Below are 27,836 nucleotides of genomic sequence, written 5' to 3' on the forward strand. Positions count from 1 at the left end.
CACCCTGAGTTAGGGAAGGAAGGCTGTTTTGGGCAACCTTCGTTCTCTATCTGGTGGGCGTTGGGGACTGTGGGCTTCAGTCAAGAAGGCCTGGGGACCGCACTCGGGCGGCTCCTCTGAGTCTCCTGGGGAATGGCCACCACACAGGTCAGAGCCGCTCAGAGCACCAGTGGCGCCTGTGCCCCAGGGTCCTCAGGAGCCCTCGGGACCCGCCAAGGACTTGGCTGGAACTTCACATCTGTGAGCCCATCGGGTCCGTTTCGAGATGAAGCAACAGTAGCTCAGAGAGGTTAAGTAGTGCGTCCAAGTCTTAGAGCTGGAGGCTGCCTTCCTGCCACACTCCCTTGATGTCCAGCACGGGGCTGTCCCCAGACCCTCTGGCTCTGGAAAAACACCTTCCCCCTTCCCACCCTGCAGCTGAGACTCTGTGTGGGCCCCACGGTGGAGCCTGGGTGCAGGCACCCACTAAGAGGCCCTAGATAGGGGACCCAGGATGAAGGGCCCAGAGAGAGGACCAGAAAGAGGGCGGGCAGGAACCAAGAGCTGGTGCAGCCCTGGCTCCATCACTTCTTTGATGTGAAACCCGGGGGAGGACTTGGAACTCTTCACAGATCTTTAAAATACATGGTCTCATGTGACCCACAAGGAGGGGATAATTACCTTAGCTACAAATGGGGAAACCGAAGCTCAGACCACTTACCCAAGGTCACACCCGGGACCCACGGCGTCCCAGGGATCAAACCTAAAAATGACTGCACATCTTGTGCCTGCCCACCGTCCCAAGCTCCCTTTTCAACCTGGCCTACAGGGCCCAGGCTGCAGGCAACTGGCAGAATGTCTCTGCCCTGGGGAGTGGCTCCGTCAGTGAACTTGAGCCTGTTGGACATGCCCCTTCCTCACGCCGCAGCTTCCCGCAGGAGGCCCATGCACTGGGCCGCGTACCTTTCTTCCTGGCCAGGGTGATGATGTCCGCTGCGCTCTTGCTCATCACCTTGGTGATGTACACAGGGCAGTTGATCCGACCGGCGATGGTGATGGCTCGGAACACGGCCTCGGCCTCCAGCTGCAGACACAGAAAATACATGGGTCACAGGAGGGAGAGGTGGGAGGCACCACCCACCCTGAGTTCCTAGGGCTCTCCCTGATCAGGCTCCTTTGATTCTCCTTAAGTGTGGTCAGAGGGAAATCTACTGCATCAAGAGAGGAAAATACTGCAGATTTTTCAAAAGGAAGGAAGAACTAAGAATGTATTTGGCTAGAGGGTTGGAAGGCAGAATTACGTTTTTCACTTGCTTGGAAGTATTCTGCACGCTCTGTTAGAAGGAGATCGCCTAGGCAGTAGAGTCATCAAAAGGCCCATAAGGTGGTCGGTTACTTATAAAATGCCTGACATCAGGGAACACACGTGTCCAACATGCATTCCTTCCTTCATTTGTTCAATAACCAAGTGAAACCACCTGCTGTTGGGTTTGGTCTCTGCCCCCGCTAGAGCAAACAGAAGGACCAGTGATGTATTGTTTTAATTTCCAGTCTGCCATGCCGCTAGTGGCTGGCAGGCAGCCCAAGCCACAGCCGCGTGCCAGGAGTCCAGCCACACCCAGAAGGGTCCCCAGGCTGCTCACATGCCTGGAGGCGGTGGCCACGTCCATGTGCTATAAGGGTTTGTAGACACTGTCTCAGGTCTGTCCTGGTCTCACCAGGGACCGGGAACCCACCTCGTGGGCGTGGAGCTCACGTCTGGAGCACTGGGTCCGATCAGGAGCCTTCGGGTAAGGAGTCTGTGTACTCGTGTGTTGTGTCCCATGTCCGGCACAGGCCGGCCTACAGCGGAGGTCCGGGACGACTACTAATGATCTGATGAGACACCAGAAAATACTGGACGTCCATCCTGTTCCATGCCCAACCTGCTTGCCTTCCCTCTGTCCCCCCACCCCCCGTGTCCCGCCACACATGTGCCGTATCACTCCTAGGGGATTCGTCCCTTGTCGAGTCTTAGAGCACAGCGGACAGGAGGTCCGGGCAACGGCAGTTGTTTTGAAGTCCTCTGCCTGGGACGTGGGGCTCCACTCTCCTGTCATCAAATACACCTTGTCCTCAGTAGGGATTCTGAAGTGTCCATGGGACCATGGTGTGAAGTTCCTAGGCCCTGGGAGAGGCAGAGCCTTTCCCGGCTCCTCTGATCGACCTGCAGGCCCCAGGGTTCCCAAGCCCGAGGGCAGACCCGGAGAGAACCACACGTGCTGGGATGCTCATGTAGAGGAAATGAGACGGAGACGGGGGCTCTAGCCGGGCTGTTCCAGCTGGAACAGCATCGGGGTGAGCTCTCAGCTATGTCAGGGTCACACCCAGTGGAGGCTCCTTTACCTCTTCAGGTCTGCTCAGAGCATGGCCCTCAGGACCCGTGATGCCCATCTCTAAGATCCGCTTTTGTTCCTACAAGACAAGAACGAATGAGTTAGTGATTACAGAATGTCAGAGCCAGGAGAGGCCAATCCTCCAGCCCCGTTAGACAGAGGGGGCAGCTGAGTCCAGGAGCGGGAGTGGTCTGCATGGGGCCTAACGGGCTGCGGCGATACACAGCTTCTTTGCTCCCTCCACTACCCCTGCCCACCGTCCCCCTTTGCAACCCTGGATATCCCCATCCACACCTGCTCTATTCAACACCACGGGACCAGTGAGAGGAAGTAGGGTTATACGAAATTAGCCTTAAAGACCACCCAGCGCTCTTCCAACTCCCAAGTCTCTGCTGCAGGGTAAGAGAGAAGGAAGATGGGTGGTGTTTGGGTATGACATGGATGCAGAAATCAACCTGGGCATCCAGCTCCAGAACCGATCATCTCTGTCAGTTCTGAGCCTCAAGGTTCTCTTTTTTTTTTAAATTGAAGTGTAGTTGATCTACAATGTTGTGTTAGTTTCAGGTGTACAGCAAAGTGATTCAGTTATATACACACACACATATATATATTCCTTTCAGATTTTTTTCCCTTACAGGTTTACAAAATATTGAGTAGTTTCCTGTGCTATACAGTTGGTCCTTGTTGGTTATCTATTTTATATATAGTAGTGTGTATATGTTAATCCCAAACCTCCTAATTTGTCCCTCCTCCCCTTCTCCTTTGGTAACCGTAAGTTTGTTTTCTGTCTGTGAGTCTGTTTCTGTTTTGTAAATAAGTTCATTTGTATCATTTTTTTAGATTCCACATTTATGCAATATCACATATTTGTCTCTGTCTGGCTTACTTCACTCAGTATGATAATCTCTAGGTCCATCCATGTTGCTGCAAATGGCATTATTTCATTAATCTTCTCTTCTTTACATTGGAAACAACAGCACCTACACACTGGAGTTGCTATAATACATCACTGAGGTGGCAGATGTGAAATGCTCGCACGATACCTGGTGTATAGTAAGGGCTCGTTGATGGTCAGCAGCTCTCATTTTCTCTACTGTAGTTTCCTCTTCCTGGTACCTGTCTTTCTAGCAGGAAAACTCTACCTCAAGCTTATCATATAAATGAAACGGTTCCCTGAGCTAATAGCCCAGATGCAAATCTATTTGCTCCAAGGCTCCAAGGTGCCCCCTCCTTAGGAATACTGTAATATCTCAAAACTAGTATTTTTACATTGCCCAGGTGTCAGCTGTGCGGCTAATTTTAACTTCCGCAGTTTCTGTATCATCATTCTGGAACACAGCCCTACGAGGAGCCCCAGGCCCTATCAGCAATAAAAAAATCATAATTTCAACTGTGCATCTATGGTTATCAAGCTCGAGTTTATTATAAGAACATAAGCTGGAAACAGTTTCAAGATCTAACAGCTGGGGTGGATTTAAGTAAAGAATGAAATGATGTCAGCTTTTGAAGATGGTGTTTACAAGGCATTTTTGTAAACTGTTTACAACAAGATTTATGACATGGAGACATCCCTCTGGAAGACTATTTAAATGTCAGTTACTATTTCTGTTGGAAGGAAGGAGAAAAAGGGAGGGAGGACAAAAGATGATGTAAGGGGGGAAAAACACAGATCACAAAAGACTAGAGTAGGGTTTCTAGTTAAAAATCATGGGCTGAGCACACACATTATTTTTACTCCATCCTGAAACTCTGCTAAAGTGACAGAAATGGTACACAAGAACCAAGAGAATGCAGAGAAGATAACAGAAACAAAATTTTGGAAGCTGGGAAACAGATGTACAAAAGGTAACAGATTTATTGGAGCTGAGAAAACTCAATCTTAAGTTGGCAGCGAGGAAAGCTAAGAATTCCCTGATGTAAAGCTTAAGAACTGGGGACTCCAAACTCAACTTTTCACACACATTTGGTGGGATATAGGTTGGTACACCCTGGAAAACAGGGTAGCAGTAACTGTAAGACCTGAATATGTGCACACCCACGACCCAGAAATCCCCCTCCTATGTACTTACCAACAGAAATGGGAACATATGTTTAACAAAAGACTGAACAAGAATGTTTAAGGAAGCTTTATACATTGTAGTCCTAAATTTGAAACTATCCAAACATCTATCAACTGAAGAACAAATTGTGACCTATCCCTGCAGTGGAATTCTACACCATGATGACAAAGAGAATACTATTGCTTCAGGTAACAAGAGGGATGAATCTCACAAATCTAGTTTTGGTCAAAAGAAGCCAGATGTAAAAGAGTACCTACTGTGTGGTTTCATGTTTATGAAGTTCAAAACCAGGCAAACCTAAGATACATGTGTTGGGCAGCTTCTAAGAGGCTCCCAGTGAGCCTGCCTCTGCTTGCACATGGGCTGGACCTGGCACCTTGCTTCCAATGAGCAGAACACGAGGAAAGAGATGGGATGTCATTTCTGAGGTTAGGTTACAAAGGGACTCCCACTTCTCCCTTACTCACCCTCTCCTGCTCTCACTTGGAAGGAAGCAGGTCACCATGCTGTAGCTGCCCATGTGGCAGAGAACCAAGGGGGCCTCTGTCTAACAGCCAGCAAAGAATAAAGGACAACAGTCTGATAGCTTGCAAGGAACTGAATCCTAGAAGCAACCCTCTGAGTGGGAATCCTGCAACCCTCTGGAAGGGAATCCTGCCCCAGACCAGCCCTGAGAAGACTGCAGCCCTGCCTGACACCTTCACTGCAGCCGGTGAGAGACCCTGAGCCCGAAAATCCAGCCAAGCCACGTCTGGACGCCGGACCCACAGGACCATGATGTAGAAAACATTTTTTGTTTGACAATGCTAAATTTAGGGGGTAATTTGTTATGCAGCCACAGAGAACTGAAACAGATTTTGGTATTCAGAAGTAGGTGCTGCCATAGCAATTAACTAAAAATGTGGGAGTGGCTTTGGGACCGGGCAGTGAATGGAGGCTGGAAGAATTTCAAGGCATGTGTTAGAGAAAGCTAGTCTGAAATGGACTCTTAGTAGAAATATGGATTTTGAGGACCTTGCTAGCGAGAGCTCAAAAGGAAATGAAGCATCTGCTATTGAAAACTGGAGGAAGGGGAATCTTGTTATGTAGTAGCAGAAAGCTTGGCAACACTGTCACCTGCAGTGATGTGGAAAGGGGCAAATGTGTCTAATGAACTCAGGGATCTAGCTGAGGAGAGTCCCCAGCAAATTGTCAAGGTACCGCCTGGCTTCTTCTTGCTGCTCATAGTAAACAGTAAAATGTGAGAGGGACAGATAATTGAGGGTGTGCCCATAGATCCTCTCAATCAAATTAAGGCCTCTAGGAAACTCAAGGATGTACCTCTTGGCTGTCTGACCAGGAGGAGGAGGGCTTATTGAAAAGAAATCTGTGGGTGTCTTTTGTCTAATGGGGTGAATTCCAGTGAGATTCAGAGGAGGCCCACAAAGGTTTTGGGAGGATTATCTTAGCAAAACACCGGCAGCCTGGACTGGACAGGATAAGACATACAAAATGAATGGAGGCAGTTGGACTCCTGAAATTCCACTGTGCAGGAAGCAGGCTGAGAAAATTCCTCAGCTGCAAGCATGGGCTACCTTTCATGAAAAGGAAGGATGGAGCCAATAGCCCAGAAGGTGGAGCCAAGAGCCATGGAGGATTATTCTCAGGCTTCAAGACCTAATCAAGGGACTGCCAACACTTGTCTAACTGGATTTCAGAACTGCTATGGACCAATGACTCCTGGTGTTTTCCATTGTCCCTTTTTCAATAGGAATGCCCACCCCACCACTATATGTCGTGGTTGAGTGTGTGTGGGGGGCGGGGGGGGGGAGATAACTTGCCTATTTTCTTCAAAGACCTACAGATTGTAGGGACTAAACCCAAGAAGCCTCATCCACACCTAGACCTGGCTTAGATGATTCCCGTCTTTGATGGTGTAATGAGGTGAGAGTTTGGAGGACCCTGGAAAGGAATGAATGTGTTTTGCGTGTGAGAGGGTCATCAGTCACTGGGGGCCAGAGGAGAGACTGGCAGACAACCTCTGATACGGTTCCCAGTGATCCTCACTTCCCGGCATTCATTCCTTTGTACAATCCCATCTTTTGGGGTGAGGGCTGGATTTAGTGACTTCTTGCCAATGACCAGAATACTGCTGTGTGATGGTACTGAGTTGTTCTTTTTTACTTTGAATTTGAAAGAATTTCAATTTTACAGAAAAACTGCAAGAACACAAATAATAGGAAATAAAGACAATAGCTAACCTTAATAGTGAAGCTTCACATCTCATGCCCTTAACCGTCATGCTGCGATTCCACTGGGCTTTGGAACCAGATGGAACTGTATTCACATCCTGGCTCCGATGCCCCATGTAACAGTGAGTAAGTTATTACTGTCTGAGCCTCGGTTTCCCTACCTATGAAATGAGGATATACATACTCCTTAACATCACGCACGGCATTGACTACTTTCATTGGATGCATCCAAATCTTCCATATGCTTGATCTTGATTTGTGGCATCATGATCAGCCCTGCACACAGACCAAGCAGCCATTCTTGACTTCCTCCTCTTCTTCCCCCATCCAATCAATCGATGAGTCCTGTAGATTGTGCACCTTCCCTAGCATATTCTTGCCTCTTCCACCTCCCCTCTGTCTCCTCTCTTCATTTCCTATGAGAATTGCTGGAGTAAAACCTAGCTGACTTTATTCTATTCCTATCAAATTATCCACCCTATGGCCAGAATGATCAAAATGGGTTCACGTCTCACACTACCCAAAACTTCTGAATGGCTACAGCCTGTTACATGTCCGACATTGATCTACACATACACGATATCATTTAATCCTCACAACCACACTGCAAGGCAGATGCTTCTAAATGAAGCACAGGAGCCTTCGTGGGGTAGAGTTCCTTGCCCAATGTCAGGAGGCCAGACTGGAACACCTGCTCCCAGCCTGAGCTCTGTCCATTATCCCCACTCTCAAGTCGTGGAAGATGATAAGCAACCCCAGCTTCCAAGCATTTTCTTTCAGATCCTTATTTGTTGCTCATGCAAACCCACCATGGTTTACAGGGCAGTAATATTACCCCCATTGTACAGGTGAGAAAATCGAGATTCTCAAGGAGGAGGCAATTATGACCTGCCAAAGGCCACGCTGCAGATAATGTGTGCGTGCCTCACACCTGGAGTGTCTGACGTGCCACCCGGTTCTTGGCTTGACCCTTCATTGCCTAGTGACCTGGCTGATCAATGCCTCCACCCCCTTTTCTCATATCCTTTACAAGGAGAAGGAGACTGAGGTGGAAGGGGTGGAAACTCACACCACTCACCTGAGCTATCAAATCTCCATTTTCTGCGTGGACCAAGATCACAGCTCCCAGCCCCTTAAGGAAGGTGAAGGCTTCGTAGAGCTAAGGAGGGATAAAGGGGGGTTGGGGTGAGATAAAAATATCACAGCACGAGCGTTTGCAAAGCCTGCTCTTACTACTAACACACAGTCAGCCGCCTGCCAGGATGCTCCATCCACATCAATGGAATGCGTCGCTCAACAAGTAAGAATTGGAAAAGGTTTTCCCTTGACCCTGACACCCCCCAGATCCAAAAGCAGAAAGTTTGGGTGGGGGAGGGGCGCATAACTGATAAAAGTGACACCAAGGCGTGATTATATCCACGACTATACCCATGCGAGCCTTTGCTTTCTTTGTGGCTTTGCTCCTCTGGAGCGTGACGTTGTTAACGGTGACAACTGCAGCTGAGAAGCTGTTTTCAGTTTTACTGAAATTGTATAACTAAACCTGCTAAGCCTGTACTGTAGCCACCACCAATCACAGGGCACGTGTACGTCTTTACAAAAATTCCAACTCCTGTCATTTTACAGACCAACTGGGGCAGAGAGACCAAGTCCTCTAATAACTTTAATACTCAAGATAACATACATCCTGCCAAGCATCACCTTATTTCGCCAGTCCAGGCCCTGTCCACTGTCCAGTGCCCTCTTCCCACCTGTAAAGGATCTGCAATCAGACATTTGCACCTGGTGAGGACCAAAGCCACATGTTCCGTCCCCAGGGACTCCTGAATCTCAACTTTGTCCTCCTTGCATACAAGATAACACCTCCCTCGCCCAGGATGTGTGCTTTTAGATGTAGACAGCAGGTGGGGGAGGCACTTGGAGGCATGAAGCACTTTTGAGGACCCACACCCAAAGTGTGCTCAACTCCGTCTCTAACCAGGGCTTCAGTGAAACAGACATTAGAATGAAACAGGTGAAAATTTCAATTACACTAGAGAGACACACGTTATTTTTTCCATGAAACGGAACAAACTTTCAGCCTTTTGGTTTCCAGGCCATCTCGGGGTAAGTTATATTATGTAACTCCAAGTGTCTATTTTGAAAGGTAAGACATGGGTGCTTCTTCCATTGCACATGAGACCCCATGGGGATAATGAAAACCAGCTTATTAACACTCGTATGGCACCTGCTGTGTGCCAGGCACTGCCCTAGAGCTTTACTTGTATTAAATCACTTAATCCTCCGACACCCTCTCTGAGGCAAGTGCCATGAAGGGCCTAAAGCACAGAGAGGTTAGGAAATCTGCTCCAGGCTGCACAGCAAAGTCAGGGCTTGCTGCCAAGCAGTCTGGCTCCAGCAGCCATGCCCTTTGCCACCACATAGTCCCACCTTTTTAACAAGCAGAGGGCAGGGCAATAATAACAAAACCAAACCAAGAGTCCCAGTGGTGTAAGAAGGCCAGGTGCCCGATAAATTGTACCCCCTACACCTGTACTCCTTAGACCACCTTCTTCCTTGACTCATCTCACCCACAGAACAGTTGTTTGAGGTTGGCAGGGCCAGAGATGATCACGTTGTATAGATGAGAAAACTGAGAAAGGACATGACTTGCAATTGGCTGGAGGGACAGCCAGGGCTCTCCTCCAGGTCAGAGCTAAGGTAATGGTCCCCAAACTCGTTTGAGCCCCAGAATCAACTGCAGAGCTTTCAGAAAGTACAGACTCCTGAACCTTACCCGCGAGCGTATGTGATGGAATATAAGAGTCTGTGTATTTAGTGAGCTCTTTAGATGAGGCTGAAGACGAGCCGAGTTTGGGAACCACCAAGCAGGGGATCCCTGCTCCACGCCACTCTTACAGGCAGAAAGAAATGCAGGTCCAGGGAAGGGCGATGACTGACAGTTCAGTGTCAGAGCCAGGACTTGAACCCAAAGCCCTCCCTGGCCTGCTCTGACATCTCCCCTGCCCTGTGCTGCTTTGCCTGACAAGGCAGGCCCATTCCTGCCCAAGGGAGGTGGGGGGTGTGCAAGGACCTACCTGGCTGTCGGACATTTGGTAGAGATCCTTATAGGCCATGTAGACTTGGAAGGAATTGACACCTGTTTCAAGATAAAAAAGAGAGTAGAAAAATGCTTTTAAGAAGAAAGGACATGTCTTTCCAGTAAATCGATAAGCATTGCACAGGGTGGTAACAACCAAGACAGAAGGGTGCCATCAGAATTCACAGCAGGGGCACCTAAGCCAGCCTGGGGGTGTGGGTGAGGGTCTAAGGAGGCCTCCAGGGAAGGTGACATGTCAGCTGAGTCTGAAGGAGAAGGAAGAGGAGGGGGAAAAGGAAGAAGGGGAGGGGGAGGAGGCGGGGGAAGGCAATTATCTGGGCTGAGAGGGATGGGTATGCATGGCGTGGACAGTGCGGAGGATAAAAAGACATTAGGTATGCGGGTACGAGAAAGTGTCCTGTGGCTGAAGCAAAAAGGAGCATGTGCTTTAAAAAAAAAAAAAATCACTTTTTTTTATTATGGTAAAATACACATAACAAAATTTACCATCATAACCGTTTTTAAAGTGTACAATTCAGTGGCATTTACAGCATTCACAACGTTGTACAGCCATCACTACTATCTGGTAGAACATGTGCTTTTAAAGCAAGGGAATGACACGATCAGACTTTGTCTCAGAAGGACAGTTCTGGAAGGAGGATGGGTGTGCAGAACAGCAGGGAGAAATGGAGAAATAGAGTTGGAGGATGCTGAAGGCAAAAGAGACGGGTGGGCTAAGGCTCTGAGCGGGAGGATGCAAAAAGGCTGAGATGACAGGACTTATTGTGCAGCCAGCGGGGAGCAGAGGAGGTGGGGGGAGGACTGTTTCTTAATATGCCTTCAAGTGGTTGAGGACGGGAACCACATCTTATATATTATTTCATCTTGCACATCCACAGCATGTGCTGTGCCATTAATATTTGTTGATGGAATCAGGAATCCTTTGGATAAGAAAAAGAAGAAACTCAGGCAAAAGTACTAAATGGGATTGAGACTTCTTTTATACTAAGCAACAGTGAAGACAAGCCAAAAATCAATTCTGGTCTAGAAAACCTTGGCAACAAAAATTTCTTTTCCCAAAAGATTAAGAAAAATTAAAAGAAAAAATAATATTCAGAGATTAACATAAAAGTATCAATCTCTCTTTAATCAAGTATACTTACATACAAAAACAAAAACCCAGTTATATACACAGACACAGAAGAACAATCAGTGGGTAAACAGGTAAAGCCATAGTGAGAGGTAAATTCATAGCCTTAAATGCTTCATTATTTTTTGAAGGAGAGGGGGAGCATACATCAACTAAGTAAGCTTCTATGATAAGAATCTTTAAAAGAAGAAAATGGAAATTCACCAGAAATTAGAAGTAAACAATACAAGTAAAAGCAGAAATAATGAATTGTCAGGATTGATAAATATGCCCTAGAATTGGTTCTTGTGGGTGGGTGGATGGGGTAAAGCTATCTCAGATTAGAAGCTTTCCTTCAAATCATGATAGATTTGACTTGTCATAAATGGAAAATTTCTATAAGTTAATTCTTAAAAATTCAAAATAAAAAGCAAACAACCAACATGGTGAACATATCTGCAACAAATTTAACAAAGGTTTTTTTAAAAAAACCTCTTATTTAAAAAACACCAGACAGTGGTTACTTTTGGGGGGGGGGAGTTGCGGCTACAATGGGGGGCCATGAGGGGTTTATTGGGGGTCTTTTTCTGGGGCAAAGTTCTATTTCTTACCTGGAAAGGGTAATCTCATAATTCACAAAGCCACATTTTTTCCTTGTGTGGTTTTCTGTATGTTTTGTTTTATATTTTAAAATGCTTAAAATGAAAACAATGAAGCAAAAAAGGCAAACAGAATTTTTAAACAATTTTTTTAAATGCCTAACAAATAAAGATGAGAATAAGATTTGGTCTCATTTGGAATCAAAGTAATTCAGATGAAAACCTCAGTACTGTACCACTACCAAATGACCCAGCAATCCCACTACTGGGCATATACCCTGAGAAAACCATAATTCAAAAAAGAGTCATGTACCACAATGTTCATTGCAGTTCTATTTACAATAGCCAGGACATGGAAGCAACCGAAGTGTCCATCGATAGATGAATGGATAAAGAAGATGTGGAACATCTATACAATGGAATATTACTCAGCCATAAAGAGAAACGAAATTGAGTTATTTGTAGTGAGGTGGATGGACCTAGAGTCTGTCATGCAGAGTGAAGTAAGTCAGAAAGAAAAACAAATACCGCATGCTAACACATACATATGGAATCTAAAAAAAAATGGTTCTGAAGAACCTAGGGGCAGGACATGAATAAAGACGCAGATGTAGAGAGTGGACTTGAGGACACAGGGAGGGGGAAGGGTAAGCTGGAACGAAGTGAGAGAGTGGCATGGACATATATACACTACCAAATGTAAAATAGATAGCTAGTGGGAAGCAGCTGCATCGCACAGGGAGATCAGCTCAGTGCTTTGTGACCACCTAGAGGGGTGGGATAGGGAGGGTGGGAGGGAGACACAAGAGGGAGGAGATATGGGGATATATGTATACGTATAGCTGATTCACTTTGTTATACAGCAGAAACTAACACACCATTGTAAAGCAATTATACTCCAATAAAGATGTTAAAAAATAAATATATAAATAAAAGAATATTCAAGAATAGAATAAACAGGGAGCATTTCCAAAACTTATGAGACCCCAGAAGTCCTTTTTCATGGAATATTTATTTTCTCACTCATCAAATATTCACTGAGTACTTACTATGTACAAGCACCGTTCTAGAAGCTAGAGATACAGCAGTGAACGAGGTAGGAAGGATCCCTGTCTACATTCTAGTGGAAATAAGCAATGAACAAACAAACAAATAAGATAATTTCATGTAGAAGTAGGAGGCAGAAAGAGACTAAACAGGCTGGTAAATAGTTTAAAGCTTCAGTGACCCTTCTCAAGAGGCAGAACCTATTTCCTCACTCCTTGAGCATGGGCTGGTCTCGAGACTGGCTCTGCCCAGCAGAACAAAGCAGAAGTGTCAGTGGACACATTCCAAGCCTGGGCTCCACTCACCCTTGTGGAGCCACCAAGGGAAGAAGCCCACAAGAGCCTGCTGGGGAAGGGAGGGTGTAGAGAGCCGTCCCACCTGCCCCATCCTCCCAGCTGGGGCGCAAGGCATTAGTGAGCCACGGTGAGCAGAACCGGCCAGCTGAGCCCAAACCAAAGTGCCTTTCCACAGAGTTGTGAGCAAAGAAATAACTGCTGCTTTTCATTAGTTGTGGTAAAATATACCTCACATGAAATTTACTATCGGAGCCATTTGTAAGCGCAGTGGCATTAAGTACGTTCACATTGTTGTGCTTCCCTCTCCAGAACGCTTCACCTTGGCAAAACTGAAACTGTCCCCATTAAACACTAATTCCACATTGCCCCTCCCCCAGCCCCTGGCAACCACCATTCTACTCTGTCTCTCTCTATGAACTGGACGATTCTAGGCATCTCCTACGAGCACAGTCATACAGCATTTGTCTTTTTTGTGACTGGCTTATTTCACTTGACATGATGTCCTCAAGGTGCATCCATGTCATAGGAGGTGTCAGAATTCCCTTCCTTTTCAAAGCTGAATGACATTCCGCTGTAAGGATGGACCACATTTTGTTTATCCAATCATCCTTTAATGGACCTTTGGGTTGTTTCCTTCTTTTGACTGGAGAATTAACACCGAGTTCAGACCAGGAGTCTCACGCCTGGTACCAGAGCTCTGACACTACGTATGGGGAGTCACTGGGCGAGCCTCAGAGAGGTCAGCTTGGTGACTTGCCCAGTGTCACAAGGCCAAGAAGTGTGAGGGCAGGATTCAGATTCTGCTGGGATCAACTGCTGGGATCTTTCTACAACCTGGACCCTGATTCTGTACAAAACAAGAGTGTGATTCACAGCAACTTCAATGAAGGGATAAAACCATCTGGATATAGAAGCTCAGACTTACGAGACCCAAACTGGTAAATGGGCAAGGAACACAATCGGACATTCACATAAAGGAAAAACGTATGCAAAATGTTTAATGTAATTAGCAGTTAGAGAACTGCAGTGTTCAATGGTAGATTGACTTTTATTCATCAAATTAGCAAGGATTTCATACAAGTAATAACACCCCATGATGCAAACATGCAGGGAGTGAGAGACATGGGCTGTGGGCATGCAAGTGGGTGCATTTCTGGGGAAAGCAATTTGGCGGTAAGTGTCATGATTTTGAAAAATGTTAAAACCTTGACCCCGTAATGCCATCTCTGGAAATCTAAGGAAATAATTAGAGACGCAAACAAGTGTTTATATACAAAGATGTTCACCAAACACGATTTACAGTAAAGCAAACAGAAAACCTAAATGCCCAATAAAAAGGAAATAGCTAAGCAAATTGACCATTACATTGTGTATTACGAGCCATTAAAAAGTTATTAATGAAGAGTAATGATTACTCATAAAATGTTAAGTGAAAAAAGGATTCCAAATAACTGCTATCGTATAACTATATATGGAGAAAACTGTCTAAATAGATAGTGAACAGAAAGCAATAATCCTTAATATTAATGGTAAGTGGCAATTGGCGGGTAAGACCAAAGGGAAAAACTTTTTCCTTTTCTTGATTTTCTGACTTTTTTTTGTATTTGGGTGATGATACTTTTATGAGAAAACACAGCATATATATTTAAAAAATTGAAAACACCCCCCTATCTCTCCTTGAAGCATCTCATTCATTTGAGGGCGCTTCCTCAGAGAGCCTCAGAACTGCCTCTTTCCGAGGGACCACTCACGCCTGGTTTATTCTGTTCTCTTGCTCTTGTGGGTGTTCAGTTCAATTCACCTCCATTTGGTGTAAGGCACACTGTAAAGTACCCACACTGTGCAGAGATGTCTGGTTTGAGCTCACACAGAGGGGAGAGAGGGTGGGATACAGAGATGCACAGACATAATCCCCTCCCTGGTAAGCTCAGGGTTTAACAGAAGAGCCAGACAGACAACCAGTGTCCCACAGTCCAGAAATAATGGAAAAGGTGCCCCCAAAGAGGCCCAAGTAACCTTCTATGGATATTCAAGGGATGAAGCAGTTCTGAAGTTCTGATTGGGGAAACTGGGATAGTTGAGCTGGGAAGCAGAGTAGAAGAAAGGGCATCCCTGGTAGGGGGTGCAGAGACTGCAACAGCAAAGGCCCAGTGGAGTAGCAGGTTTCAGGGGATGGCGTCCAGGATAAGAAGCACCCAGATGAGTTTATGGTAGAGAAAGAAAAGTGAGGCTAGATCAGTGGGGGCCTTGTGTGCCAGGCTAAGGAAATCGGGCTTTCTTCTATAAACAGGGGGAACCTCCCAAAGGCCTGAAGGAGAGGAAGACAAACTCCTTAAGGAGGGTCCAATTTTTCCACTGTTGATGGGGCAGGGCACAGCTCACAGATGGGCTCATAGCAGATGCAGATAAAGGGATTCTAACTCCACAAATTAGACCCACAAACCAAACAGGGATTCCAGAACTGGGCCCCCATTCTGGGGCTTTAACTGACCTTTGTCCTGCACCAGCACCTCGAGCTCCTCCCTGACACCATCGTACCAGCTGGTGATGTCCACGTGGAGGGAGTAGTCGCAGCAGGACTTAGTGTCTGCCGCTTCGTGCCATTTCTCGAAGGAGGTCAGCAGGCTGGACCCAGGTTCAGGGACAACATGGTCAACTGGGACAGAAAAATACGTGTCACATTCCAAGATGCTTAGGACCCAAGTCATCCCAGTGGTAGCCTCTTCACTGCCATCATCACCGTCATTATCTCCAGTATTAGCACAATCATCGTGACCTTCCCTATCCCCGCCATCACCACCATCACCATGACCATCATCATCATCACCACCACTTACATCACCAAGATCAGCATCCTCACCATCACCATCCTTTTCATCATCATTCCCACCATCATCAACATCAATACTGCCATCGTTGTCACCATCATTATCATAACCATCAGCAGTGACATGGTCACCACCCTCTTTAGTCTTCATTACCACCACTGTCCCCACCATTGTTACCGTCATTTCATCATCCTCCTCACCATCACCATCACCATCATTATCATGACTGTTTATTGAATGTTTCTGATGGGTCAGATACCGCCACAAAGGCTTTATATAAATTATCTCATTAAATCCTCGCAACTACCCTGTGAAGAGAATAAAAATATCCCCATTTGACAGATGAGGAAACTTAGGCTCAAAGAGGGTGAAAAACGTGTCCAAGGTCACACAATTAGTAAGCAGTACGGAGAAGATTCCCAGAGTCCTGTCAGCTGCAGAGTCTGGACCCTTTCCCGCTACTCCATGCTGCCTTCGTGGGCACAGAACGCCGAGGTGAAAATGGCCTAAAAGAATATGAACTTCATCATCCCTTTTTCAAATAGAGTCTTACATGTAAAGCAGATCAAAGGGGTGACAACTGTCTTTTAAACCTCACTGGGCCTCGCACATCCCTCTAGCTCCCACCCTGTTTCCAACATCCACCCGTCACGGCCAGACGTCTATAAAGAGCAGTCTCTGCTCCCCTCTCCCTCTCACTCGTCCACCCACCCAGAGCATCAGCCTTTGCTAATTCGCCCTTCCAGTCCTCACTCTACTTGACCTCTCAGAACACAGTGAATCACTCCCTCCTCCTCCTTTAAACTCGATCCTCCCTGGTTTCCATGGCAACGGCTTTCTGGCTTTTTGTCCCACTTCTGTGGCCATTTTTTCCTTGAAGACTCTTCCTCCTCTACTTGGCCATTAAGTGATCAAATTCCTTACGACTTGGCCCTAGAACTTTTCTTTCTACGCGGCTGCTCATTCAAATGTATCCCCCGCTCTCAGCCACAGGATTCTGAACTCTCCACTAGGATGACTCAAGAGCTCCTCAAGATGAGAATGTCCAGAACCTCATGCCACACTGTCCCCTCCCCACTGGCAAAGCTGGTCCCCCACCCCCGCCCCAGAATGGTAAGGATATCGCCTCATCATTCCAAAAGATAGAGGCCAAGGGGTTACTCTTGACCCTTCGTTTCCCTCATGCACCTCCATTGCTGATCCATCACCACTGTCGATTTCCCTCTGATATGTCCCTGGAGCTGTCCACATCTGTCCACCTCCTGGTCACACTCCTAGTCTGAGCCACCCTCAACTCTCAGCTGAACAACTGCAATCACCTCCCACTGGTCTCGTCACATTCAACCTAGGCCACTCTATTCAGGTCTCTTTAAAACAGATCACATCACTTCCTGCTTCACATCCCTCAATGGCTGCACATCACACATACGAAAAAGACCAAAATTCTGACCTTGGCCATCAAGGCCCAGTACCATCCTCTCCTCCCAGCCTTATCTCACAGGATTCCAGCCCTCACGCTCTGCACCTTTGCCTCCTAGGCCTTCTTTCAATCTCTGAAACACAAGCTGTGTTCCCCCAACACAGGGCCTTTGCATGTGCTGTTCCCTCTTCCTGGAGCTCTGCTCCCCTATACCCTCTTCACCCAGTTAACTCCCACTCATCCTTCAGATCGATGCACAAATGCCACTTCTTCAGGGAAGCCTCCCCGAGCCCTTTGCCCCACAGCTCAAAGCACTGTGCCCCTTTCTTCTGTAGAACTAATCCGCTTACAGTCATTTGTGTGGGTGATTAGTGACTCCCCATGGACTACGAGTCCCTGGAGAATAAGCATCATGTCTGCTTTGTTCCTGCTCTTCCCCACCACCTAGCACAGTGCCTGGTGCAGAGCAACCCGCAATAAATATCTGCTGAATGAAAAAATGGGGTGGGGACTCAGAACTCCCTGCCCCCTCTCACACACCTCCTAACTGTGGTTCTCATGGTGCCTTCATAGGCTCTTGGTGTTCCATGAAACATACTTTGAAAACCACCTTTTTATAGATGGGGAAGATGAGGCCCATGGGGTTGGTGGAGGGGTCCCCCAGGGGTTTCACAGCTGGTGACGGGAAAAGAGCAAAGGGGAACTCCAGGGATCCTGATTCTTCATCCAGGGCTCTGTCCTCTACCTCACACAGGTCCCCTGAGCCTGGAACTTCCATCTCCACCTCTCAGAATATCCCAGCTCCTATTCCCAAAGCACTTACCACCATATGCCATGCACTATGTTAAGGAACCACATGTATGAGCTGGGGGGCACATTATAAAGTCCATGTTACAGACGAGGAAGCTGAGGCTCACAGAGGCTTAATACTGCCCAGTGGTGCAGCTGCTGAGTGGCCGTGACCAGTGCAAACCCTGGCAGCTAGGATCCAAGTCCAAAATCTGGGCTCCTCCCACCTTCCTAACCAGCAGACACAGGGCTGCTTTTTGGAAAAGAGATCAGAACAGTGCTTGCCTCCTGAGCTGGGCCATACGCTCCTGGCTCAGGGGGACGGGAACTCTGATACATGAGCTCTGCTCACAGTGGCCAACTCCAGCCAGCGTGCACCTCCAGAGGAACTCTTCGATGGGGAGAGATGGGCAGGGTTGGGGCCAGCTCAGGGACAAGCCACCTAGATGTGGAGTCTAACTATTGAAAGAACATTTCAAATACACTGCTGCATATTTAATCAAAACTGCTTATTAAAATGGAATCCAAACAAAAGCACTGTTGGATTAAAAAAAAAAATATACAACAATCTGGCTGCAAAGGGCAGTAGAGGAAGAGTCCAGCATCCCAGACAGACCACTGTGGTAGATGGTGTTATTTGTCCACAATTCTTCTTTCCCTCTCCACCCTCACCATGGTTCACCGTGGGCAGAATGCAATTTCAGGGACTTTGCACTTGGCCGTGTGATTTGCTTTGGCCAACAGAACAGAGGGCTGAAGTCACAGTGTGTAGGTGAAGAAATGAGGTGGTAAGAGGAGGAGCAAGTTTCTGCCAGACACTTCCTGCACTTCTGCCTTCCACTTGGAGAAGAGCATGGTTGAGTTGGTCATTGGTTCCAGAATGGGAGAGCCATGGTACCCCCACCCCAAACCCAAACCACAGCCTAAAGCAGACCCACACCAGTCCTGCTCCTATTCCTGTGGACCCTTGAATAAGAAAAACAAGTGTTTGCTTGAAGTTTGAGGGCTGTTTGTTATGCAGCATTATCACAGCGTTACGACAGCAACACTGACTAATACAACCACTTCCCAGCTGTGTAACCTTCAGCAACTTATCTCACCTCTCTGAGCCCTTACAGCCCCATCTGTCATAACAACATCTATTATCACTGGTTCCAAAACTTTAGCCACCTGCACACCAGGTACCCTGAGCAAAGTGCCTGGTGTTACTCAAGATGCTGAGGATGCAGAAGAGAAGTCACAGCCTATGCTCTAAGGCAGGGGTACGACTCACTGATCATCGTGGTCCCTCCTGCCAGTGCTGCCTTGGTCCCTTGGAAGAAGTCATCAGCGGCCGTCATCCCCTGGGAGGGCTTCTGCAGGTACGTGTTGACATCGATACCTCCGGGAATAACCATCCGCCCATTGGCCTCAATGGTCTTCACTCCACCAGGAACAATTAAGTTCTCTCCTATTTGCCTGGGCACAAACAACAGAGACGGACTTTGGTTCTTAAAAGAAAAACAAAATGGCTGTCAACCGTGCAGCTTCAGTTCCATTAGAAAAACATTTCTGAGGCAGGTCCTACGCAGGCCACTGGGTGAACAGAGATAACTCAGGCAGGGTCCCTGCCCTCCAGGGGCTCACAGCCTAATGAGGAGGAAAGGCATGTAAGGCAGATGGTTACAATCCAGTTCACACAGGGCGTGGGGAGCACAAGGTGGGCCATTTCACCAGCCTGGTTATCTGGGAGGGCTTCCAGGGGGAGGCAGTGGCAGAGCTGAATCCAACAGCAGTGAGACCAGCATCGGTATCGAGTGGCAAAGGGTTCTCTGAACAGCCCGACACTCCAGAGCACTTCACACACTTTTGGCAACTGCTTTGGGGACACAAAGGTGAGCGATGGGGGGGAGGCAGTGAAAAGTCCCCTTAGCTCTGCAAGTCTTCAGAGACAGGGCTGTGAGGTGAGCTGTGACTCCCCAAAGTCCATATTCTGAAGTCCTAACCCCCTAGCCCTTCACAATGTGACTGAATTTGGAGAGAAGGCCTTTAAAGGGGTCATTAAGTTAAAACGAGGCTGTTAGGGTGGCCCCTGACCCAATCTGACTGGTGTCTTTATGAGAAGAGGAGATTAGGACACATACATGCAGAGAGGGGACTATGTGAGGACACAGGGAGAAGACAGCCGTCTATAAGCCAAGGAGAGAGGCCTCAGAAGAAACCAACTTGCCCACACCCTGATCTCAGACATCCAGCCTTCAGAACTGTGAGAAACAAATATCTGTTGTTTAAACCTCCGAGTCTGTGGACTTTGTTATGTCAGCCCCGGCAAACTGATACTGACAGGCAACCTGGGTTCTCATTTGAAACAGTCATGGGCACCAGCCTCGGGAAAGCTTCTTAAGCCACTGTAAAACCCACCATGAGGGAATCACACGGTGGGTGGCAGAGCTTTCCTAGGCAGGCTGACCAACACTTTTGTTTCCCCACGTGCTTGGTGCCTGGAAACTTCCTCCAGGAAGTTTGGACTGCAAATTCTAAAAGCTGGGAAAGGAGGAAGAAGAGCCTAGGAATTTCAAAGTCTTGCCCCTGCGGTGTCAGCTGTGTCTTATGTGTTGGAACCATAGTCAGGAGACGTATCCCTCACCAGGGTGGGGTGAGGGAGGCTCAGCCAGACCAGGACAGGTTCAACAGCTCCATGGTCAGTGCCCGGCTGAGACCACTACATCTGACCACGAGCAATTTTTATTTAAAAAAGAAATCCAGTTGTTCTAAACTCTTGGGATGTGGCCCCAATATTAGTTTTTCTAAGTTACCTAAAAACACCAGTAATGAAGACATAGGAAAATATTCCTTCAGTGACCGCAATGTCAGGCCCCAAACAGAATCCACACGCAGGCGCGAAAGCCCTTTGCTTTTCTGGACTCCTGGGCCGGCTGGTCCAGGCACATCGGGCCCAGAAGTGACGGGGCTCTACCTGGGGCTCTTCCACAGAACTGGAGCATCACACACTGTCTACCCTGAAACCAGAAACTGGTCTAGTCCAAGCGCAGTGCCAGGGCCACGGCGAGCCCCCAGGAAATGTCAGCATTTCTGCCAATTCCACCAGCACTACAACTGCGGCCGCTGCTGCTTCTAATCGCCACCCTACTCCCTCTGTAATTCCCATCGTCATGTACAGAATCCTGCCTGGTCCAATCTTCCCACCATCCATCTCCAAGCTCATGGCCATGTGCCAGGAGCTGAAGGGAAGGGGGTTCAGAGAAGTCACTTCCAAGCTTTACAACAAGGGCAGTGAATCGCTATTGAGCACCAACTATAGGATTCTCTTCTGATAAGCCCTTCACCGACGGTCTCATTTGCGCTCACACTAGCTTCTAAAGAAGACGGGGGCGGGGGGGGGGGGGCGGATGTTCCGAATGCGTAGCACTGGCAAAGGAAGGGGCTCAGCCCAATCAGAATGGGCATGCGCAGACGCTCGGCACAGCCCTCCAGTGGGAACCAGTGGAGTCACAGCCCCATCTGATCCCGGTCTGTGACTCAGCCACCACACTGCAGTGCCACAAGTTCTCCAGTCCAGGGCCACTCTTAGCAGGCAGATCATCGCCTATTAACAAACCCTCTCTAATCCCCTGCCAACAACCTGTGAGGGAGGAAGTATTCACATTCTGCAAAAGAGGAAAACGGAACCCGGGGCGGGGCGGTGACTTATCGAAGGCCACACAGCAAGTCACCGTTGGATCTGGATTCAAGCCCAGTGTCCCCAAGTCTAGTATCAGGCTCTGCGCACCAAGCTCGGCTGTCTCCCTGCTTCCCTTCTGCAGAAGCAGCAGATTCTCCCCAAAGTGGGATTAAACTAAATGGAACCCCACCCCCCATGAATTAGGAGGAAGACTCCCTGAATGGTTCTCAGCGGCAGTATGCATGGAAGGAAAGGGAAGAGAGGAAGAAAGCCGGAGAAGCAGACACCTGCCCTTACCCCAACGCCACCTTCACCACCACTCAGAAAAAAGTCCTGCGCCATCAGCATTTGATTCTCCAATGCTTAGCCAATTGGATGGAGCCCTCGATGAATCATAACGGATTCTGCACAAACCCAGCTGAACAGCTTTTAGTAAAACTTGGCGAATGGCCACAAAATGAAAGGATTTTTGGGGTTTAATCAAAGTGAAGGGAAATAACCAAGCCTCCTCATGCCAAGCGGTCCCTCAGGCTCTCCCCCTACGTCCACACCTCCCCGTGCCCCACGTGACCATCTGAAGACCCTGCAAGGCATTCAGACACAGACACTCACTCTGCTTAATAAGGCAGGAAAAGCAGCACCAGTGCTTAGAAAGCTTTTCAGCAACAGGGTTAAAAGTAAAAGGTGTCTCCCACTAAGAGGAGTGGACAAATATTGAATTTATGGAAACTGCCTATTTCCTGAATACCCTGGGCGGCCTAAGTCCTAAGTCTCCAGGTGTTCACACATGCAGCAAACATTTAATAAATGCAACCTGACCGATGAGCACTTGCTCCATCTGCCGATGTCCTGGACTGTAAGCCTTCCAACCTCCAATTGTGTGTCGCTGGTGGGAATGGTGGTCCCATGAAAGGGTTCTCTGCGTCTCTTTGTCCCCAGGACCCCAGAGGCCCCACATAAGCGGGGAGCTCAGCACCGATTGGTTGTGCCTTATCTAAGCAGTGGTGCCTTAGAAACCTCACTTGATCATGCATCTCACCACAGCCCACCCCACCATCTGCCTTTATCTCCTTTCTGGTTCCAGGCTGTACCGTGGCTGAGATTGAGGTCGCCACCATCTGATGTGTCAGTGTTTGTATGTTACACTCGCTTCAACACTCCAGGGTCCCACCCATCCTTGGCACTGTGCCAGGTCCCTGGCTGGGAGGCAATAAGGCAAGACCCCTCATCAGGGGCAAATGCACAACCAAGGGGGGAGAGGCAGCCAGCACAGAGGGAGCAGTAGCCAGTACAAAGGAAGAGCCTGGGCTCCGGAAGGCTTCCTGGAGGAGGAGCCACACAAGCTGGGCCCATAGGACAAAAGGGAGTTGGGGGGCAGGGGCATGAAACGAGAATGGGGGGAGGGGCAAGGCATTTCAGGCAGAGAATTTATGGGTGCAAGACTGTTCCCAGGTGAGAGTGCTTGGCAAGTTCTGCAAACACCAAGCTTTCAGTGCGGCTGGAAGGAGTGAGCTGGGCGGGGGTGGGGAATGAACTGGAGGAGGTGAGGCCTGAGTTGGACCGGAAATGGTCAGATGCATCCAGGAGTAGGGGTGGGGGCAGGCAGAGGGAGGCAGGGAAGGGCTCAGTGCTGCCTTGAGCACCTCCTCTTCACAGGGCCTTTGCACAGATGGTCTGTTAATGCTCATGACAATCCATAGCCGCCTCCTCCCCCTCCCCCTCCTCTTCCCTCTTCCTCCTTCTCCTCCTCACCACCATCATCATCATCATCAGAGCATACATGGCCCCGGGATGGGCCCACCAATAGACCCCATTCCTGTTTGAACTTGGCCTTGCTCACACCCCCTCTGCCTTTCCTTCCAGTGCCAGCTGCCCAAGCTGGATCCTGAGATGGTCTCCGACTCTACTCTTCCAGACTTCAGAAGAAGAAGCCGAGCAGCAGATGGTAAAATGTGGAAACCACGTAAAAACCACTGTCTGGTGTTATGGACTGAATTGTGTCCCCCAAATCCACATACTGAAGCCCCAATACCTCCGAATGTGACTGTGCTTGGAGATATGGTGTTTAAAGAGGTAATTAAGTTAAAATGAGGCTGCTAGGTCGGGGGTCCTAATGCAATAGGGCTGACATCCTTATAAGAGGAAGAGAAACTGGAGGCACACACACAGAGCAAAGGCCACGTGAGCACACAGCAAGAAGACGGCTGTCTGCAAGCCAGGGAGAGAGGCCTCAGGAGAAACCATCCTGCTGGCACCTTGATCCTGGACTTCAGCCTCCAGAACTGGGAGAAATAAATTTCTGTTGTGTAGGCCATGCCATCTGGGGTACTGTGTTATGGCAGCCCAGATAGACTAACACACTTGGGATGTCCTAGCAGGGCTGAAGGGGCAGCCAATGGGGAGAAGGCAAAGGAGAGCTCCAGTCCCAAGGCATGTCTTCCCTTTAAATGCCAAGGCTCTGCCTGGGGGCTAAACATGACTCCTTCTCTCCCAGCCCCCTCCACCCAATTCCAGAAATTCTGGGCAGGTAGAAAAAAGAGCTGTGAATCAGTCAGATGAGCTAGGTTGGAATCGAGGCCTTGCCTCTAGCTCATTCTGCAACGTGGGACAGCCACTTAACCCCATGGCACCCCCTCCCAAGAACAGAAGAGGGGCCAGCATGTGTACTTCACAGCCTCTGTGGGCATCATGGCCTGCGTGAGCGCCGTGGCAGGGAGCCTGGTGCGGTCACGGGGCGCTCAACAAACACGAGCCCCTTCTACAGCCATGGTTTGCACCTCCCCACATCTCTCCATCCCTGAGAGTCACAAGAGCTGGCAGAACGCCAGCCTTCCATTCCCTCTAAGGGCCCAGCAGCCTAGGGAGACGGGCTTCTTAAAAGGTCTGTTTGGTCAACCCACTTTATGAGTCCATCTTCCAGGTAGACGTCGGCATAGAAGGACTGGTCATCGTTGATGATTCGTCCACCCTTGATGAGGAGTCGGTCACTCTGAAAAGCCAAGCAAAGTAGTAACTGTCATTAGAGAACAGCCGGGAAATCCGTTTTTTCTTTCTAACTTTTAACATAAAAATTCTCAACTCTTTTCTAAAGTAAAGAAATGGTATTAAAAAGCCCCCTGAGAACCTTCACCCAGATTCTTTAAATACTTCACCATTCTCCTTTCACCTCTTTCCCCTCCAAACACTTTGGCTTTGTTTTTGCTGAGATATTATAAAGCAAATCCCAAATATCATATAATTTCACCTATAAATACTTTAGTACATAATCTCTAACTGTTGAATATAATAAAACTCAATTTAGAGACTTTTTAAAAGACAGTGAAATGACCAAAAAATAAATTCAACTGCCCCAGAAAAACTCCAATCAATGTTCTGATGTTTTTCTCCGATTTCCCTCTATTTTCCATACTTGGAATCCTAGCACACATAGCCATTCACTCACCCGTGCACCCATTAGATACCAGCCGATTGCCTCGGCTCCAAGCCCAGGGCCAGGCCCTGATGAGCCAGGGTAGAATGAGCTCTCGTGGAGCTGAGGAGGGAGAGACAGAGGTTTAACAAATCCTGGGAGTAGGTGGGGTTCCAAAAGAGGAGAAGTATAGGGTGCCCACCATGGCCACAAAGTAAAAGGGCTGCCCACTTTATTACAGGTCAGGTAAGGCAAGCTCAGATAGAGAAGATAATTTTAGATAAGCTGGACCAAACAAAGGGTGGGGGAGAAGGCCAGTATGGTGAGTGCTGAGTGTCTGGGCAGAGAAATGGTGTGCCAGGTCCCAGAGGCAGCAAGGAATGTAGCAAATTCTAGGAGCTAAAAAGAAAACACAATTGTGTCCTTTTTTGCATTTTACCATAACCATAATTTTTAAGTGGCTACAAAATATTCCACTTTATGGATGCACAATAGATTGTTAATTTTCCCCCATTGTTATTTTTAATGTTTCACAATGATTATATATTGCTACAATGAACATCTTTATGCACAAAGCTTTTCCCTGAATTTGTACTATTTGTTAGGCTAAATTCTCAGAAACGTGACAACTGAGTCAAACAGTATAAACCTTGCTTTCAGCCCTTGATAAATATGACCAGGTTGCTTTCCAAAAGTACCTCCCCAATTTGCCATCCCGAGACCACCAAAACACCCTTGGTTATCATTAATATTTGTTAATTTGCATTTCTTGGAGGCTGACAATTTTTTTGCCATGTGCATATTTACTATTTGTATTATCTCCTAGCTGGAGATGGGGTGATGGATAAAACACAGCTTCTGCGCTTAAGCCCCACCCTTTGGGCAGGAAGACAGACAGGAAGACAGACAGCAACGACTCAGGGTAGCCACCTCAGAAGGAGTGTCTTGCATGGGTTCCCCTGGAGGCAGAGCCTGAGACAAGGATTTAGATGCAAGCAGTGATTCTGGGAGGTGATTCCACGAAGTGGAGTGAGGGAGGCAGGCACTGATCTGGCTAACACTGTGAGCAACTGGGGCTTGATCCCGCCGGGACTCTCTTAGGAACCCTCTATCACAGAATGTGCCTCAGATCGGTGCCAGTGGTCCCACGGCATTGACCACGAGAGGAAGGCAGAGGATGCTGCGCAAGCCTGGAAAAGAAGCGTTTCACCCAAACTCAGGAATCAGGCAAGGCTTGCTGAGCAGACACAGAGCACGCAGTCTGCTGCTCAGAACCCTCCAGTGGGCTCTTGCCGCAGTATATTTTCTCCAGAGTGAAAGCCAAGTCAGCGAGACCCTATTTTATCTGGAATCCTACTATGTAGGCAAAATTGACTCTCTCATTTGCTTCAGGTCTCTGCTCAGTGTCACTTACCTGACAGCCCTCCCCTTGGCTGTCCTGTTTGGAACACCTTACACTGCTGCCCTGCCTGCAGACCCCTCACCTCTTACCCACTTTATGTTTACATAGTACTTAATATAGTATATCTGACATAGTCTCTATTTACATGTTTGTTTAAAAATGTGACTTGTCCCACTGACATCAGAGCTGTGGTGTGTTACCCCACTGGCTGTGTCAGGCACAACTCACAGGGGACCAATCACAAGACACGTTGCTGTGGATGGATGGCACCTCCTAGAGTTCTCCCTGCAGTTCCTTAAGAGACTTAGCTCCATGGGGGCAGAGATTTCATCTGTTTTCTTCATTGCTGCATCTCTGATACTTTGGAAACAGCCTGGCAGGATGGATGGATTGATGGATGGATGGATGGATGCCTGAACTGATTCTTGAAGGGTGAATGCTTGAAGATGGAGAGAAAAGGCATCACAGCCGTAAGACAAAGAACTATGAGCCACGAGCCAAGGAAGGGAAGTATGTCCTGTTCTCGAGGAGAAGGGTCTCTGGAGGAAGGGGCTTCAAGCTCAGACACTCCCAGGGCCAACAACCTCCCTCTTAGCCATAAGACAGAAGCCAGGACCTAGGGAAAGAGGCGTAGGCTCTGCATATCCAGAAGCAGAGACAGGCTGGTGTGCAGGTTTCCCCGGGTACCAGAAAGCAGGAAAATGTGAGTCATCGGCAGCTGGTGCCTGGCTTCTGGAACATGGCCTCCCACAGGCAGCCGTCTGCCTTGTCACATTTAATAGAGGGTTTTTCAGGCTAATCCTGAAAGGTGGTATTTAATGCATTGCACGCCAGAAGATCAGCCCCACCCTGCTCTGCCCTTCCCAGAATCAGATGTTCAAATCCACGCCCCTCCCTACCAACTACCAGCAGATATTGTGGGCAGCTACCGCCAGGGTCCCGGCTCTTTCTGTTCTCAGGGGCCAGCATTTTTCTAAAAAGTAAGCCCACCAGAAGGCAAGAGCTGATGTGACTCTTTTTTCTTCCTTAAAGTTAGTACTGTGTTTGCCTTTTTTTTTTTTTTTAAAGGAATTCCTTTATTTTTATTATTTATTTATTTATTTATTTATTTTTGGCTGTGTTGGGTCTTCGTTTCTGCGCAAGGGCTTTCTCTAGTTGTGGCGAGCCGGGGCCACTCTTCATCGCGGTGCGCGGGCCTCTCACTATCGCGGCCTCTCCCATAGCGGAGCATAGGCTCCAGACGCGCAGGCTCAGTAGCTGTGGCTCACGGGCCTAGTTGCTTCGTGGCATGTGGGATCTTCCCAGACCAGGGCTCGAACCCGTGTCCCCTGCATTAGCAGGCAGATTCTCAACCACTGCGCCACCAGGGAAGCCCCTTGTGTTTGCCTTTTAATTGGCACTTTCAAAACCGGTGTTCTTTGGAACTCTAGCCCAGAGGGGTTTTATTAGAGGCTGAGCCCAAAGGATATTCCCAGGTGTAGTGAGTTTAGAAAATTCTGGGTGAAAGAGAAGCAAAGATCGTTTTTATGTCA

The 27,836-nt window shown here is 48.1% G+C and overlaps 1 protein-coding gene across 2 annotated transcripts in view; it reads right to left on the reverse strand.

Annotated features, from left to right (window-relative positions):
- Nucleotides 1–27,836, reverse strand: part of CRMP1 (collapsin response mediator protein 1) — a 66,383-nt gene that overhangs the window by 19,164 nt on the left and 19,383 nt on the right. For both annotated transcript variants that reach the window (XM_068542288.1, XM_068542287.1), the window contains exons 2-8: nucleotides 24,394–24,482; nucleotides 19,106–19,290; nucleotides 15,287–15,451; nucleotides 9,723–9,784; nucleotides 7,724–7,804; nucleotides 2,365–2,433; nucleotides 943–1,063 (exon numbers count right to left, since the gene is read on the reverse strand). In XM_068542288.1, coding sequence (XP_068398389.1) covers nucleotides 943–1,063; nucleotides 2,365–2,433; nucleotides 7,724–7,804; nucleotides 9,723–9,784; nucleotides 15,287–15,451; nucleotides 19,106–19,290; nucleotides 24,394–24,482 — 772 coding nt within the window. The remainder of the gene's footprint in view (nucleotides 1–942; nucleotides 1,064–2,364; nucleotides 2,434–7,723; nucleotides 7,805–9,722; nucleotides 9,785–15,286; nucleotides 15,452–19,105; nucleotides 19,291–24,393; nucleotides 24,483–27,836) is intronic.

This window comes from Eschrichtius robustus, chromosome 4 (assembly GCF_028021215.1).
Source record: "Eschrichtius robustus isolate mEscRob2 chromosome 4, mEscRob2.pri, whole genome shotgun sequence".
NCBI lineage: Eukaryota > Metazoa > Chordata > Mammalia > Artiodactyla > Eschrichtiidae > Eschrichtius > Eschrichtius robustus.